This window comes from Equus asinus, chromosome 28 (assembly GCF_041296235.1).
Source record: "Equus asinus isolate D_3611 breed Donkey chromosome 28, EquAss-T2T_v2, whole genome shotgun sequence".
NCBI classification, from domain to species: domain Eukaryota; kingdom Metazoa; phylum Chordata; class Mammalia; order Perissodactyla; family Equidae; genus Equus; species Equus asinus.
The window spans coordinates 15,560,054-15,578,626 of record NC_091817.1 but is presented as its reverse complement, the minus strand read 5'-3'; the positions used below and the strand labels follow the sequence as shown (position 1 = coordinate 15,578,626).

At 37.2% G+C, this 18,573-nt stretch overlaps 1 protein-coding gene across 4 annotated transcripts in view; it reads left to right on the top strand.

Moving 5' to 3' along the window:
- ITFG1 (integrin alpha FG-GAP repeat containing 1) overlaps positions 1-18,573 on the top strand; it is a 284,107-nt gene that overhangs the window by 84,609 nt on the left and 180,925 nt on the right. For all 4 annotated transcript variants that reach the window (XR_011499061.1, XR_011499062.1, XM_014867980.3 and 1 more), the window contains exon 8: positions 11,494-11,575. Coding sequence is in view for 2 of the 4 variants with exons in the window: in XM_014867980.3 (XP_014723466.1) it covers positions 11,494-11,575 (82 nt within the window). In the remaining 2 variants the exon portion in view is untranslated. The remainder of the gene's footprint in view (positions 1-11,493; positions 11,576-18,573) is intronic.

Sequence of the window (18,573 nt, the reverse complement as noted above, 5' to 3'; positions counted from 1 at the left end):
ATATTAGAAAATTAGAAAATAAGAAAATCATTTTGATTGATTAACTTGTATCCATCTGGGGGAAAAAAGCCTCATTACAAGTAAATATAATGCATATATAAAATTATGAAACACTTTTAAGTATATAGTGTCCTCTCAGCCTAGGCTAATTAAAGGTAATAAAATGATACGACTCAATAGGAGAAAAATCTTCATGAAGAGACTAGATTTTGATTGGGATCTTTTTTCCTTTTATTATTGTTTTCTTTAAAGAAAATTAATAAATTGGCTATTGGACAATAGAGACTAAGAGTTGTACTTGCTATAAAACAACTGGGTCAGATACCCACATTCACAGTGAATAAGTCATTAGTACAAATTAAGGAGAATATAGACTGAAAGTTAACTAGTTCAGATAAAATGTAGGCTTTGTAAAATGGAGGATCATTTTCAGTTGGAGATTGGGCAACCAATTTGCAGTAGCACACTAATTGACAAAAAACCCTCAAAACCTATAAAACATATTAGCTAGTAGAAGAATGAGCTGCCACAAATGTTTTCAGAGTGTCAGTTGTGTGCATAGCCCCACAGTGGATGTTCTGGGAGACACAGAAGTGAATAGAGCTTCTGGGGCAGGAGGAGGGCTAGGAAGTGAATGTGGGCAACTCCGGCGATAATAATGAGAGGCACAAACCTCATGCTATAAGCAATTAAAAGACAGAACAGTTGCTTCCATTTGATGTGCCCAGGCTCATCAGGCAAGGCTTCCAGAAAGATGTGGTATTTGAAATGGCTAGTAGAGATGAGCAGGATTTTAGGGATCGGAATTAAGAAAAAGGAAGAGAAGGGCAAGGAAGTGCACAGGGAACACAAGGTATATTCAGAGTAGAAGTGGCTGGCTTGGGCCAGAACATGAAAAGATACTGGAAGGTAAGATTGGAAGAATTGGTTTAGATAAGATCAGCAAAGGCCTCAACTTCTAAACTAAGTAAGTTGATCTTTTAAGAATTTATTGAGAAGCTTTTAAAGGTTTTAGGACTGAGGGTGAAAGGAATAAAGATTTCCTTAATTGCAGTTAATGTGGCTACTGCATATCAGATAGGTTTGCATGGAAAATCTGGAGGTGGGGACATAAGTAGAATTTACTATAACCCGGGAAAGAAGTGAATGATTAAAAGAGTAAAATGTTGGAATGGACAAGAAGGGATAGATATGAGAAGACAGGATGACCATTACTGCAAGGGTAACTTGTGTTTTATACTGGTGACCAGTAAGAGAAAAGGCAAAATATCTAATTTGGGGCAGGAAAAAAAATCAGGTGAGAGACACATCAAGGAATTGGTTAGAAATGGAGAAGGTAGAACTCTAGGAAGAGAGTAGATAAGCATCATGAAGGGAAAGAGTAAAGAGAAGAATCGCAAGGCCAGAGCCTTGGACAACACCTGTGACCCTTTACGTCAGAAATTTTCAATCTTGGACTATTGCCACTTGGGGCCAGATAATCCTTTATTGTGGGAATCTGTCCTCTGCGTTGTAGGTTGTTTAGCAGTATCTCTGGCCTCTACTCACTTAGATGCTGGTAGCCACCCCCTAATTGTGACAATCAAAAATGTCTCCAGGGTCTAAACTGGTGGCGCCCCAGTTAGGTTCGCACATTCTGCTTCAGCGGCCAGGGTTCGCCAGTTCCGATTCTGGGCACAGACCTAGCACCGCTTATCAAGCCATGCTGTGGCAGGCGTCCCACATAGAATGTAGAGGAAGGTGGGCACAGATGTTAGCTCAGGGCCAGTCTTCCTCAGCAAAAAGAGGAGGATTGGCGGCAGATGTTAGCTCAGGGCTAATCTTCCTCAAAAAAGAAATGTCTCCAGACGTATATAAACAAACTTAGGGAGAAGAAGAACAATTTAGTGGTTACCAGAGGGAAAGGAGGGGCAGGGAAGACACAAGGGGTGCAAGGGCACATTTATATGGTATTTGACAAATACTAATGTACAACTGAAATTTCACAATGTTATAAACTATTTAAACCACAATAAAAAAAAATTTTTTAAAAACATGTCTCCAGACATTGCCCAATATCCCCTGGAGAACAAAATCACCCGCAATTGAGAATCATTGCTTTACGTGAATAAAGACGTGGACACGTGATAGTTATTGTAATTGATTCGTGATCATTTTTTTAGCATTATAAATACAGCAATTTTAACATGAAATATTAAGACACGCAGGCCAGAAAAGGCAGTCATCCGTGAAAAGATACTTGTTACAACCTAGCGCTTGTGGTTAGAATTCAAGTCGAAAGTGGCAGACAGTCTCCTCTGTCCATGGCAGTGGGTTAGCTGCTTCAGTGGTGCTTGTAGTAGTTGTGGTAGCAGAAATAGTATTGCTACTAGTGTTCCTACTACTACTAATAGTTAATGTTAACTAAACACATACTGTGTGCATATACTGTCCTGAGCACTTTATATGGCTATCTCACTAATCCTCACAAAAACGTTGTAAAAATACATTTTAGAGATAAGTGAATGATGCTTAGATTAGAACTCACCGCTAGCTGGTACTTGAGCTAGGAAATCTGGATCTAAAACTTATACCCTTGTCATTGTACAATCATTCCAGAAACCAAGTAGGCAAAAGAAAAAGTGGAGGACGTAGCTGCAGCAGAACCCCGAGTGAGGTGGCCCAACTCTAGACTGCAGGAGTCCCGTGAAGGCCAGTAAGAACAGCGTGGTAAGGAGTGGGCCAGGCTAGAGTGGATGAGTCTCAGAAAGCAGCCGATGAAAAAAGTGCTCGCAGCTAGTAAGCACATGACTGCCATTACAAAAGCACCTTGTCATTGCCTGATAACTTTACATTTTGCAGAACACTTTCTTTTTTTTTTTTTTTATTATCATGATCTAAAGATTTTTTTTTTCAGTGAGTTTTTTTTTTATTGAGTTATTGATAGGTTACAATCTTGTGAAATTTCAATTGTACATTAATGTTTGTCAGTCATGTTGTAGGTGCACCACTTCACCCTTTGTGCCCACCCCCCACCCCACCTTTCCCCTGGTATCCACTAAACTGTTCTTGGTCCATAGTTTTAAATTCCTCATATGAGTGGAGTCATATACAGATTATCTTTCTCTCGCTGGCTTATTTCACCTAACATAATTCTCTCAAGGTCCATCCATGTTATTGCAAATGGAATGATTTTGTTCTGTTTTGCAGCTGAGTAGTATTCCATTGTATATATGTACCACATCTTCTTTATCCATTCGTCTGTTGATGGGCACTTAGGTTGCTTCCACGTCTTGGCTATTGTAAACAGTGCTGCAATAAACATTGGGGTGCACAGGACTTTTGGGATTGCTGACTTCAGGCTATTTGGATAAATACCCAGTAGTGGGATGGCTGGACCGTATGGTAGTTCTATTTTTGGTTTTTTGAGGAATCTCCATACTGTTTTCCATAGTGGCTGCACCAGTTTGCATTCCCACCAGCAGTGTATGAGGGTTCCTTTTTCTCCGCAACCTCTCCGACATCTGTTGCTATTAGTTTTAGATATTTTTGTCATTCTAACGGGTGTAAGGTGATATCTTAGTGTAGTTTTGATTTGCATTTCCCTGATGATCAGTGATGATGGGCATCTTTTCATGTGCCTATTGGCCATCAGTATATCTTCTTTGGAGAAATGTCTGTTCACGTCTCCAGCCCATTTTTTTTTTTTTTTTTTAGATTTTTTTTTTTTTTCCTTTTTCTCCCCAAATCCCCCCGGTACATAGTTGTATATTCTTCGTTGTGGGTCCTTCTAGTTGTGGCATGTGGGACGCTGCCTCAGCGTGGTTTGATGAGCAGTGTCATGTCCGCGCCCAGGATTCGAACCAACGAAACACTGGGCCGCCTGCAGCGGAGCGCGCGGACTTAACCACTCGGCCACGGGGCCAGCCCCTCTCCAGCCCATTTTTTGATTGGGTTGTTTGATGTTTTGTGGTTGAGTTGCAAGAGTTCCTTATATATTAAGGATATTAAGCCTTTGTCAGATATATGACTTGCAAATATTTTTTCCCAGTTAGTGGGTTGTTTTTTTATTTCAATCCTGTTTTCATTTGCCTTGAAGAAGCTCTTTAATCTGATGAAGTCCCATTTGTTTATTCTTTCTATTGTTTCCCTTCTCTGAGAAGGCATGGTGTCTGAAAAGATCCTTTTAATACTGATGTCAAAGAGTGTACTGCCTACGTTTTCTTCCAGAAGCCTTATGGTTTCAGGTCTCACCTTTAGGTCTTTAATCCATTTTGAGTTTATTTTGGTGAATGGTGAAAAAGAATGGTCAATTTTCATTCTTTTACATGTGGCTTTCTAGTTTTCCCAGCACCATTTGTTGAAAAGACTTTCTTTTCTCCGTTGTATGCCCTCAGCTCCTTTGTCAAAGATAAGCTGTCCATAGATGTGTGGTTTTATTTCTGGGCTTTCAATTCTGTTCCATTGATCTGTGCACCTGTTTTTGTACCAGTACCATGCTGTTTTGATTACTGTAGCTTTGTAGTATGTTTTGAAGTCAGGGATTGTGATGCCTCCCATTTTGTTCTTTTTTCTCAGGATTGCTTTAGCAATTCGGGGTCTTTTGTTGCCCCATATGAATTTTAGGATTCTTTGTTCTAATTCTGTAAAGAATGTCATTGGGATTCTGATTGGGATGGCGTTCAATCTGTAGATTGCTTTAGGTAGAATGGACATTTTAACTATGTTTATTCTTCCAATCCATGTACATGGAATGTCTTTCCATCTCCTTATGTCGTCATCCAATTCTCTCAGAAAGGCCTTGTAATTTTCATTATATAAGTCCTTCACTTCCTTAGTTAAATTTACCCCAAGGTATTTTATTCTTTTTTTGCGATTGTGAATGGTATTGTATTCTTGAGTTCTTTTTCTGTTGGTTCATTACTGGAGTATAGAAATGCTACTGATTTATGCAAATTGATTTTATACCCTGCAACTTTGCTGTTGATTACTTCTAACAGTTTTCCAATGGATTCTTTGGGGTTTTCTATATATAAGATCATGTCGTCTGCAAACAGCGAGAGTTTCACTTCTTCCCTCCCTATTTGGATTCCTTTTATTCCTTTTTCTTGCCTGATTGCTCTGGCCAGGACCTCCAGTACTATGTTAAATAAGAGTGGTGATAGAGGCCATCCTTGTCTCGTTCCTGTTTTCAGGGGGATGGGGTTCAGTTTTTGCCCATTGAGTATGATGTTGGCGATGGGTTTGTCGTATATCGCCTTTATTATGTTGAGGTAGTTTCCTTCTATGCCCATTTTGTTCAGAGTTTTTATCATAAATGGCTGTTGGATCTTGTCAAATGCCTTCTCTGCATCTATGGAGATGATCATGTGGTTTTTATTCCTCAGTTTGTTGATGTGGTGTATCACGTTGATTGATTTGTGGATGTTGAACCATCCCTGTGTCCCTGGTATGAATCCCACCTGATCCTGATGTATGATTCTTTGATGAATTGCTGAATTCTGGTTGCCAAAATTTTGTTTAGAATTTTTGCATCTATGTTCATCAGTGATATTGGCCTGTAGTTCTCTTTTTTCGTGGTGTCCTTGTCAGGTTTTGGTATCAGCGTGATGTTGGCCTCATAGAATGTGTTAGGAAGTGTTCCATCTTCCCTGATTTTTTGGAATAGCTTGAAAAGGATAGGTATTAAATCCTCTCTGAAAGTTTGGTAGAATTCCCCAGGAAAGCCATCTGGTCCTGGGGTTTTATTCTTTGGGATGTTTTTGATTGCTGTTTCAATCTCTTTCCTTGTGATTGGTCTGTTCAAATTGTCTGCCTCTTCTTGAGTGAGCTTTGGGAGATTGTAGGAGTCCAGGAATTTATCCATTTCCTCTAGGTTATCCATTCTGTTGGCATATAGTTTTTTGTAGTATTCTCTTATAATCTGTTGTATTTCTGCAGAGTCTGTTGTTATTTCTCCTCGCTCATTTCTGATTTTGTTTATTTGAGCTTTCTCCCTTTTTTTCTTTGTAAGTCTGGCTAGTGGTTTGTCAATTTTATTTATCTTCTCAAAAACCCAGCTCTTTGTCTCATTGATCCTTTCTACTGCCTTTTTCGTTTCAATAGTATTTATTTCTGCTCTGATTTTTATTATTTCTCTCCTTCTGCTGACTTTGGGCTTCATTTGTTCTTTTTTCTCTAGTTCAGTTAGGTGTGCTTTAAGGTTGCTTATTTGGGATTTTTCTTGTTTGTTAAGATGTGCCTGTATTGCGATGAATTTTCCTCTTAATACAGCTTTTGCTGTATCCCATATGAGTTGGTATGGCATGCTATCATTTTCATTTGTTTCCAGGTATTTTTTTATTTCTTCTTTAATTTCTTCAATGATCCATTGCTTGTTCAGTAGTGTGTTGTTTAGTCTCCACATCTTTGTGCCTTTCTCAGCTTTTTTCTTGTAATTAATTTCTAGCCTTATAGCACTATGATCTGAGAAGATGCTTGTTATTATTTCAATTTTTTTAAATTTGTAGAGGCTTGCCTTGTTTCCCAACATATGGTCTATCCTAGAGAATGTTCCATGGGCACTTGAGAAGAATGTGTATTCAGCTCCTTCAGGGTGGAGTGATCTATATATGTCTATTAAGTCCAATTGTTTTAGTTTTTCATTTAGTCCACTATTTCCTTGTTGATTTTCTGTCTGGATGATCTGTCCATTGATGTGAGTGGGGTGTTGAGGTCCCCTACTATTATTGTGTTGTTATTAACATCTTCCTTCAGGTCTGTTAATAGTTGCTTTATGAATCTTGGTGCTCCTGTGTTGGGTGCATAGATATTTATAAGCGTTATTTCTTCTTGATGAAGTGTCCCTTTGATCATTATATATTGTCCCTCTGTGTCTCTCTTTACCTGTCTTATTTTGAAATCCACTTGGTCTGATATAAGAATTGCAACACCTGCCTTTTTTTCCTTGCTATTTGCTTGAAGTATTGTCCTCCACCCCTTCACCCTGAGTCTGTGTTTGTCCTTGGGGCTGAGGTGTGTTTCCTGGAGGCAACAAATTGTTGGATCTTGTTCTTTAATCCATTTTGCCACTCTGTGTCTTTTTATTGGAGAGTTCAATCCATTCACGTTGAGAGTGATTATTGATGCATGTGGACTTAATGCTGTCAATCTTTCGCTCATTATCTTGTTTTCCTGTGTTTCTTTTCCTGTGTGCTTTAGACTATCCATTTAATACTGCAATTTCTTATGCTGGGTTTCTTAGATTTTTCCTTATCTATGATTTGTGACTCTTTTCTGTACTTTATTTTAGTGTCTACCTTGAAGTTTGTATTTAGAATCTCGTGTATAATATAGTCTGTTCTCTGGTGGTCTGTTACTTACTCGACCAATACTGATTTAGACCCTTTGCTCTTCCCCTCCTAAATAATTATTTTCATTTTTTATTCCAACTCGTCTTATTAATTTGTAGTTAGAGTGCTAAGATCGTCCTTGTTTTGGTAGTTTCCTTATTTTTACCCTAATGCTATAGTTGAATATTTGCTATCCTGTTCTGGTTCTATCCATCGGTCTCCCTAGTCTGTGGATTGTGTCCCCTTTCTCCCTTTTTTCTTTTTTCAAGTATGAGAGCCTTCTTGAGGATTTCTTGTAATGGAGGGCTTTTAGTTACAAATTCCCTTAACTTTTGTTTGTCTGGAAAAGATTTAATTTCTCCCTCATATCTGAAGGAAATTCTTGCTGGATAGAGTATTCTTGGCTGAGGGCTTTTATCCTTTAAAGCTTTGAATATATCACTCCATTCTCTCCTAGCTTGTAGGGTTTCTGTAGAGAAATCCGCTGACAGTCTGATAGGGGCTCCTTTATAGGTTATTCTCTTTTTTTCCCTTACTTCCCTGAGTATTCTCTCCTTATCATTTCTATTTGCCAACTTTACTATTATGTGCCTTGCGGTGGGTCTTTTTACACTGACAAATCTAGGAGATCTAAAACCCTCCTCTACACACATTTCTCCGTTGATCCCTAGATTTGGGAAGTTCTCTTCAATAATTTCGTTAAGCACACTTTCTGCTCCATTTTCCTTTTCCATATTCTCGGGAATTCCTATGATCCTTATGTTCTTACTCCTCATTGAATCCATTATCTCTCAGAGATTTTCCTCATTTTTTTTAATTCTTAGTTCTCTTTCTTCCTCTGTCTGGCGCCATTCAGCCTGTCTGTCCTCGATTATGCTGATTTGCTCCTCTATGATGTCTACATGGGCATTCAGGGAATCCGTATTCTGTTTTATCTGGTCCATTGTGTTTTTCATCTGAAGTAATTCTGTTTGATTCTTCTTTATGATTTCAATCTCTTTTGTGAAGTAACTCCAGAACTCGGCTTGTTTCTCTTTCTCTCTACCTCATTGAGTTTTTTGATTATAGCTGCTCTGAATTCATTATCACTTAGTTTACCTAATTCCAAGTCCTCAGGACTTACTTCTGTGTTTTTATTGTTTTCCTTCTGGTCTGAGGCTTTTATAAATTGCTGGATGGTAGAGGAGCAGTTTTTTCTCATGGTGGGAGAATTCAGTTGCAGTTACAGCCTGTCGCCACTAGATGGGGGTCGAGAGCGGCGTGTTAGCTCTCCGCCTTGGGGCAAGATGGCTGCGCCCACTGGCTTTGTTAGGGGGGAGGGGCTGTTACTCACACGCACCGGTCTGGGTTCAGGTCAGTTCTGTTCTCTGGTCTCCCAAGGCCCTTGATTTATAGGGTCCCCGCGGAGGGAAGCTTTCCCCCCGTCAGCGGGTCTCCACTGAATCAGCGGCAGGAGTCCTGGATGATCCCCCGGTCGCGCGGCCCCTCCCCCGCTCCTTCCCGACCCGCGCCGCAGCGATCGCAGACTCTAGGGGAGGGAGCGATGTTCTCTCCTACCGTTCCAGCGCCTCCGAGGGTGTAAGCTAGGTTTATGATCTCCGCCTTCTTGGTATTGTAGGTCTCTAACGAGCTGGCATTATGTTTATTCTCTGAAATTCAGTTCTTCCAATCTTTTGTTGTATTTTGGAGGGGAGAGAATCCCGGGTCAGCTCACCCCCCCATTTTGCTCCGCCCACCCTCCAGAACACTTTCTGATCTATCATTCCATCGATCCCCTGCAGAACCCTGCAAGTAGACAGTTCATTTATTCCCTTGTAACATTAAAAACCAAGACCCAGAGCAGTAAATGGCTGTTCCAAAGTTTTACAACTTATCAATGAAAGCAGGACTGGAACCCATGTCATCTCACTCCATGTCTAGTGCCCTTTCTTCCAGTCTGTTCTGCTCTCTCAGTGTAAAGAAGTATTGGTCACATGTTTATCTTTCCTACACTAAATGGGTATATAACAGCTTCATCTTTGAAAGTGTGTTGTCATGCATCACTTTAAAATGTGTTATCTAGTAAGAGTAATAACATTGATGATGAAGTTTATTGAATCATTTTTAAATGACACTTATCCGATTGGAAATGAGCATATAGGTTTGTACTGCCAAATGAAGTAAAGAATAAGTAATAATAATGATAGGAAGTTAAATTTAATAAAGTATTGTCTTTTCCCCTATATTTCATACATATAATGTATTCTGCATGCTTTCACTCTAGCAAGAATATATTCTCTTTCTCCAGCAATTAGAAGGGGGTATTGCTTTTCTTCTGTTGAGCTTCACGGTGAATGTAGCATCTTAGAGATGTGAGGCCATCACCTGGAAAGTACTCATGTTTCTTTTCTTTTCTTTTTTTTTTTGAGGAAGATTAGCCCTGAGCTAACTGCTGCCAATCCCCTCTTTTTGCTGAGGAAGACTGGCCCTGAGCTAACATCCATGCCCATCTTCCTCTACTTTATACGTGGGACGCCTACCACAGCATGGCTTTTGCAAAGTGGTGCCATGTCTGCACCTGGGATCCAAACCGGCGAACCCCGGGCCGCCAAGAAGCGGAATGTGCACCCTTAACCGCTGCACCACCGGGCCGGCCCCCAGTACTCATGTTTCTTGATGGAGATGCTTCATGAGGTTATATCTGGAAACATTTCTAGATATATGTATTAAGTTTAACAGAACTGCAGTGGGGTAATTTGTTCATTTGAGTCAGTCTAATGGGTTGATATTCAGCTTTATGTTATATGAGGCTGATGTATTTTGAGAGATTTTTCCATTCATTCTAGAATCCTTCTGTCCACTCTGTACCAAATACTGTGATCTTTCTGAAACACAAAAGTACTTGATACTTCAGTCAGAAATTTGTCAACTTTGATACATCTGTAGTGTAATCTCAGATACTCAGTAAGACTAGAGAAGATCCTAAGGTTCAAGACACTTGTGTACATCAGATTTCTATAGAAAAATCATTCAAAAACTACATCATGTACTTTAGTAATGACAGAGGAAACATGTTTCTGCATGTGGATAATGCAGTGTTAAAATGGTTGGAAAATTGCCTGTCACAAAACAAGGCTTACTCCCTTACTCATGGTCCTCAAGCATTTGGTCTGCATGCTTTCAATGTAGCACTGCCTTTCTCTGGAAATGTCAGACATGATTTCTTAGAAATTAACTTGCAGATTTGCAGTATCCTTAGAGGAACAAAAATGGGGAAATATCTTAAAATTTTTAAATATTTAAAATATATAGGGATTTTATATAAAGTATGTAGGAATCAGAGTCAGTATATCAAATAGTGAGTAGATGTGTCAGTGATAAGAAGAGAGCACTATATAAAACTGAGAGCTCAAAATCTTAAATTCGGTGTTTTGGTTTATTTTTCTTGTGTAATAATCTAAAATTATAGAAAGGAAGGCAGTAATTTAAAGAAGTACATATTATTTTTGTAAGTCAGATGTGTACTACTACATTTTGGAAAGAGATGAAGAATGTCTAATGGGTTCTCCTTTTTTGTTTAACTTAGCTACTTCTGACTAGTACATGTCAGCTGTTGTAATCTTTTGCTCCCCTTCTCATTGATACATAAACTTGAGTTAATAATGCATTGGCCCTTTAAGGATCACTATAATTCTCATCTCACTTGAATATCTTCTCACCTGTCCCCAACAGACTCTTCTTCCCTTGAAATCTATAAAACATAGTGTTTTTACTACTTACTTGTACCACTTACATGTTACCTTCAGAAATTCTATTTTCCTGACTTATATCTTATCTCCCAACTGGACTGTAAGCCCTTTGACAGTGGGAAATATTTTTTATACTTCTTTCCATTTCCAAAACCTTCCATGGTGCTTGAAAGTAGAAGACATGCACTATGTCTGAAATTATGATGATGATTTAGTAAAGGATATCATACCAGATTTGAGAGCAAGGAAAACATTCCAGATGCACATCTTCATCAACTCACAGCAGTTTCTTTTGTTTTATGGTAAAAGTGGAACAGGAAATTAGAATAATTTTTATGCAGTACAACAAAAGCCTCAGATTATTAATTTCCCTGCTTCAGTTAAAATGCTTTGTTTCACACTTGACAAATGACTGAATTATGATGGTCTAATCCAAAATCTTCTGCCTTTAACAGGATGGAAATTTCTCTGTCAGTGCTGTATTTGAAAAGCCTCCCAATATGATGGTGGTTGGACAGTCGGCATTTGCAGACTTTGGTAAGATTGTTTTCATCTTTCAAATTCTCCCCCTCTCTCTGACCTAGTGATATTAATTCCCCATATTAGAAAATAACGTTAGTGTCTTCAGAACTATTATAGATTTAAAAGATGCCTCTTCTAGTAATCTATATGACATGTGGTCAATTATTTGATACAATAAGGAGCAATGTATCACATGTATGTTAAATTATAGTTTGAACTTAAGGGACTCCTGTTTGCAAGAGTAACATGTAAAACAGGGAAGACTATTGAGGCTGTTCTAGAGAATACCAAATAGTAATTATTGTGGTGTCTCCACCACAACCGTATATCCAGGTTATGGAACAAAAATAATTGTAGCAGTTAACCTAACCTCTTGAAACTTAAATACTAAAAACCATTTTTATTTACATTTAATTCCAAAGAAGATTAACATGTATTATGAATTCGCCACAAGAGAACATGTGAATCTCTGTTTTCCTTAAGATTCTACTCAGTAAACAAGTTCACATTGGTTAGAAATTTCCAAAACAATGTATGTCTCTTTCATTGTTTGTCGGGGTTATTATTGAAAGGCTTTCGGTATTACACAGGAATGTAGTCTAGATGGCCACCACCTAAGAGTTCCAAGCTCACTCCCAACATGCTTTTCCTTCATTCTGCCGATAAACACCTCAGCCTATCCCTCAAAATGCGGATGACATGCCACCATGTCCAGAGGCCTCAGTTTCCTCATTTATAAAACGATGATGATGATCATATCCACCTTAAAAGGCTATTTTGTGAATAACACAATGTGAGTAAAGCACCATGTCAAGTACATAGTAAGAGCACAAGAAATTATTGTATAGTTTGAGTCTTTTCATTGCTACTGCTCTTTGCTCAGCTGAATAAATCAATACATCATTCAGTGTCATAGAGACGATCCCAGGGCAGATAAGTAGCAGGTTTGATAGTGTTATTTGATGGAAATTTCAGCATGAATCTCTATGTTGTAGTGTATTTTAGTTTTGTTACATTGAATATTACTTTGATTTTGAGCAGATTTCTGGTGCCTGCTTTATAGTCTTTAATGCGAATAGTCAATTGATGGACTACCATATGAAATTACTTTTTTTTTAATTTGCTGATTGACTTGATTAGCTGGATTAATGAGAAATCTCATGCAAGTCTCTCTCTAGGGAAAAAAAGTGCGTATACGTTATATAATTCTCAGGGAGCTCTCAGACCTCCCCTAACACCTGGCTAAGAACCTCTGAATTAAAGTTACTTCTTTTGTGACTGTGTGTTTTGTATCATAAAGTACCTTGCTTTTAACAAAATTATTAGCAGCGTTACTTAAATTTTTTTTTATTATGCTGACCATAACCGTAGACATTTACTTGTTGGGATTTTTAAAATGTACAGAATATAGGATATAGTCAATTAAGAAACATGACTGTATTTTCTCCCCTATTTTTGATAACTTTAGGTAAATATCAGTAAACTTTTTTAATATATCAGTAAACCTTAAATAAATGTCCTATGTCTTTTTAAAGTCCATGTATTTTTAGTTGAGTATTATCAAAAAACAAGACTGCTAATGAGTCCAAAAAAGTAAATTGTATTGAATAAGGTTATGAATATTAATATATACAAAATATACATTTGAATACATCTGTGAATTGCATCCTGCCCTCCATCCTCCACTCATCCTACTCCCTTTGAACCAAGTCACAGGAAGTGACTGACAGCCAGGAAGTCAGCATGATTTCAGAAATTCACCATTCATTTGGTAAAAAAGCACATGCGTGAATAAATGATATAGCTCACAGGAAGAATCCTGTACCAAAAAGAAGCATTGAAATGGCTCACAGCTCCCCTAAGTTGTCTTGGAACAGAAGCATTTTACAGCTGTGATGAAGTTTTTAGCTGCTAACACAAAATATTTTTTTTAAGATAGCAAAAAAATCTACTCTAAACTTAGGCTGTTCTGGTATAACCAAAGAGAACTAGGTAGGGTGGTCTGAAATCAAACATACCAGGAACGTTTAGCAAATAAAGCAAAGAAATCTTATTCAAACAATTATAATGTTATTTATTTTTTATAAGACAAAGAAATACTTTCCTGAAAATCAGCTAAATAAAACTCCATGGAATGTTACACAGCCAATAAAAATGATGGTTATGAAGATTTTGCTGGAGAAAAGAGCAGAACAATATGTTGTACAATATGATCATCTTAAAAAAGCCAGACTATAAAGAAGTATATTGAAATCATAATGATGGCCATATTAAAATAGGATAATAGGTTATCTTGTTCCTTGTTTTCCAAATTTTCTGGTACTTAGATTACTTTAATATACTGATTTAATAATGAAAAAGTAAGTTATAGAAGAAGTCAACAATGGCAAGAAAAACCAAAGTGTGTATTTCATGTGATTTTGGATTTTTCTTGTTGTAGTGCTTCTAAATTCATATATAATTGATGCTGTCTTCTGAGTTGCATGAACAACTCCTTTGGAGAAGGTGATGTACTTTCACATGACCTTTAACTCTTACGAACAAAATGCAAAAGTTAGACCTCTGTTATGCTTAAAATGTGCTGAATAACATGTAAGAAAGCAGAGATTTTTAAGGTAAGGTTCTTGCCTTTGGGAAATTCACAGTCTAGTTGGGAAGACAAAAGACAAATATATAAAAAGTACAAGAATAAAAAAAATAACTGCCACAATATAAAATAAACCAGACTAAATTTCATTGTTCATTATGAAATTAATGCCATAGACCAGGTGCAAAATCTTGTGGCAATACAGATCAGTCTAGGTTAAGAAAGGGTAGGAAGCCTCGTGGAAGGAGTGAGATTTTAGAGGGCCTTTGAAGCAATTTTGAGGTTTGGCTAAAAATATCTGGAGGTGTGAAAACAGAGTATGATAGGTAACTAGTGAATAAACCAGTTTGGCTTGAATAGAGAGTTACTATAAAAATGTAGAAACATAAAAATGGACTGTGAACACATTGAATTACCAAATGAATAGCAGATAAACAGATGTTCATTTTATTCTGTGAAAGTAGCGGGAAGTAGTAGAACAATTCTGATCAGCTCTTTATGAATACCTTTTTAAATTAATTTCTGAAAGTAAAGTTAAACAGAATCTTCTGATCTGTTGAGATATGCAGAAGGTAATGCTTCTTGGACATGGAATAGGAATTCAGAGGAAGATTGTTAGAATCTTTGAGATGCTCAAGATTTTTATATCAAAAGAGAGGCAGATTTAAACAGTTTTAAAATACTGGATTTTCTAGGAATGGAAACCATTCAGGGCATGAAGTGGTGAGAGTGTGAGCTACTTACATCAATAAATAGAGGGACAGGTGTGAGTAACTTCGCAAAGACAGAATCAATAAATTTAGTGATTGGTTTGACACTAGAGAAAGTAAGAAAAAAATTTGCCTCTGAATTACTAAAAGAATCATTCTTTTTTCTACCATCTTCCATAGAGACAGGTAATCAAGCAAGAAAGCTGGTTTGAATATTATTTGTGTCTTACCCTGCTATATCATCCTTTTAAACTATATGTTAGAGTTGAGTCTTTTTCTAGGTAGGCTTAGAACGTCAAATTCTAGAATGTCTACAAATAAGGTGATATCTCTTTATTAAATTACATAAGACAAAAACATAAAGAAAAAATAAATGCATTTATTCTATCAAAAACAAATTACATACAACCAGACTTAAAGAAAACATTGATTTTGTATGCAATGTGAGATGTAGTGGAAATCAATAAAAAAACTACAAAACTGAAGGAAGGACAGAAACCTTAACAGAATGTCAGCATTTTCTTCAGATTGAATCATATTTTAAATCTCATAATACGTAAATTTACATATCCAAAACAGGGGGTAACTCTCATGTATCAGATCATTATAAGATCACATTTTATTCTTCAAGTGAAGGAAGAATACCTAGTATGTTGGTGAAGCCTGAGAATTGCCAATCAGATCTCCTGAATAATCCTATAAAAAATAAAGGTGCTAATGAAAACAAAACTTTGTCATCCATAAGAATTATTAACATATTGGAAAATATCAAACTCTTTAAAGATGGTGTCATTGATGGTTGAGACCAAATTTTATTCAATTGAGTATCCCCATTGCCTAGCACAGTAGGTAATCAATGATATTTATTAAAGTGAAGGAGAAAGGGAGGGCAACCTCACAATTAGGTTATTTTATGAAGTCTTTATGATGCTTGATAAAAATTCAGATTTTAATTCCAAATTAACCCTGGTAGAGCTGAGTGCTTGGTTCAGAATAACTCAGCAGTTACGCTTCCTCTTATTTTACAGTTAGGGGTATTCAACAACAATCTGACAAGTTAAAATTCTTTCTTGTTAGTGCCTGATCTAGAAATAAAAGTCAATCAGATCCATGTATGGAAATTTAAATTTTATATGTAGCCTGAATGCTAATGGATAATTGAATGTTCATATTCTCTTCTACAAAAGAATTTTAAAAGTCTAATATCTTCAAATAGACAGATGATTATATTAAAAGAGACTGTATAAGGGAAAGTTCTAGGTGTTAGGATTTCTGGACTTAGTCTTGTTATGTGAGTCATTTAAGGCCGTCTTTTATTCCAAAGACTTAATAGGGGACTTTTGTTTGTTTCTTATAGTTGAAAATTGGCTTATTTTTTGTTAAGTAACCTTATTTATTTTTTTCATTAAAAAGGGACACTGAATTCCAATTGAGAATAACCAATAAAACAGAAAAACATTTAAGGTTTCAGATATTCTCTCTTAAATGTACTATTATAGTACCTTCGTCCCCAGTCAGAATTTATTAAGCTAATACCAATACAAATTCCTTGAATTTGAAATACAATATTTGTATTTCCTTTGACTTAGTTTTATGGTACAGACATATCAGTTCAAATAGTTTAATCTATTTTTTAAAATTGTTTAATGATCAGTGTTTCTTCCATTCCGTTTTATTCCTATTTTGTACTGAAAGATGTACCAGATGTTAATTAACCTATTCAAAAAATACTTTTTAAGTGCCTACTGTTAGGACTGCTTTGTTCTAAATGCTTGGTATATAGCTATGAATGAAGCGTCCAAGAACCCTGCTTTCATGGAGTTTAAATTCTGTTGAGGGAGGAAAGACGACAAGAAGTAAATTGGTAACTTATTTTTAGAAAGTGGTAAGAACTTGGAGGAAACAAAACAAAATACTGTAGTGGGAAGTGAGAAGAGCTATTTTCTGCAGCTGATTGGAGGTCATAGTTGACCCGACACTTGAATGAAATTACAGGAGGTCTCAGGAGAGTGTTCCATTCAGAGAGAATACCTAAGTGACAGGTTGATGTTCCAGGAACAAAAGGAAAGCTGGCAATGGGCCAGGTCTTTGGGGCCTTGTGGACCAAGGTAGGGAGTTTGGATTTTATTCTAGATGTAATTGGAAGCTTTAAGGAGACTTGTTAAATAGGATACGCAATTTACCATGCAAAGGCTGTGATAACTTGGACCAGGGCAATTGCTAGGAAATGGAGAGAAGTGGGCATGTTGAGGATATATTGGAGACAAAGTTGACGGGACTTGCTGATAGATTGAGTGTTGGAGGGAAGAGAAAAAGAAGAACAAAGGATGACTTCTAGATTTGGGGCTTGAATAACTGTCTGGATGGTGACACCATTGAGGTAGGAAAGGAGTAGGAAGAGAAACTTTGGAGTTTTGTTAATTAATAGCTCTGTTTTGGATATGGTACGTTTGAGATGTCCATTTGACACTAAAACGAGATACAAGCTCTGAAGAGACATAGAGCTGGATATCAGTATATCCTCGTTTAAATGCTTTTTAGAAGATAATGGGTAAACGAAGGAATACCTGCCCCAAGTATCCCACCTTTCTTTTTACCGTTATAGATGTAACTGCATTCCAGTCACACTGGCCTCTTTGGGCTCTTCACACGCTCCAGGCACAGTCCCCCTGAGGGCTGTTGCCCTTGCCCCTTCCTCTGCATGGAATGCTCCTCCTCCGGGTACTCCTCAGGGCTCCTGCCCTCACCACCTTCTAGTCTTGCCAAAATGTCACCCTCTCCAGGAAGCCTTTCCTGGCCGCTCCGTGGAAAATTGTAACCCCTCCCTCCAGCACTCTTGACCCCTTTCCCTCTTTTTTTTCTCCATACATTTATCATTGATGTACTGTGCATTTTACTTTTGTGTTGTCTCTAGAGTATTCTCCATTGGTTGTGTTTTGTTCACTGCTATAGCTCATCCCTGGAGCAGTGCCAGTCACACTGCAAATACTCAATGAGTAATTTTGAATGAATAATTTCATTAAGTGAAAAAGTATTCTAATTGATTTAACTAACTGGTTTTTAAGAATTGAGCCCAAATTTAGGACATGTCTTAAATGTATTCAATCATAATCCTAAACCAAAACTTCTGAGTGTCATTCACATGATGAGAACTGATCTAACATTACTTTTGCTCATTTTGATTAAAGTTAAGTGATTGAACTAAAAATTGTTCTGAATCTGTAAAATAGATGGATGCTGATTTCAGTAGGAGACATACTGAGTCCTTATAAATTGTAATTCTTAGTGTTCATATTTCCATTTTTCTAATTCCTGAATTCTGACAACATGCGTTATCTAGAGTATTTATGTTATTTAACATTTAAACAGACCACTGTATTTGTACAGCTTCTCAACATCTTTTTTAATCTTTGTAGTGCTAATTTGTTATGATATGATCAAAGTAAACGCAACCAATTTAAACAGTTCTCCTTCTAACCTGCTGGACCTTTATCTTCCTCAGCCTGACCTGTCCTTGTCACACCAAAGAAGGACAGTACTATTATAAATTTTTGGTAAAACTGAATTATTTTATAAGCACACATTGCCATATGGCATGTAAAGTGATTAGACATTCTTTGAGTATTCTTCTAAGTCCAGTTCGTGAGTGTTTCTTCTCCATTCCATGTCACTGTGGCGATTGCACTGCCGTGGTGCCCATAGCAAAAGTGATTAGT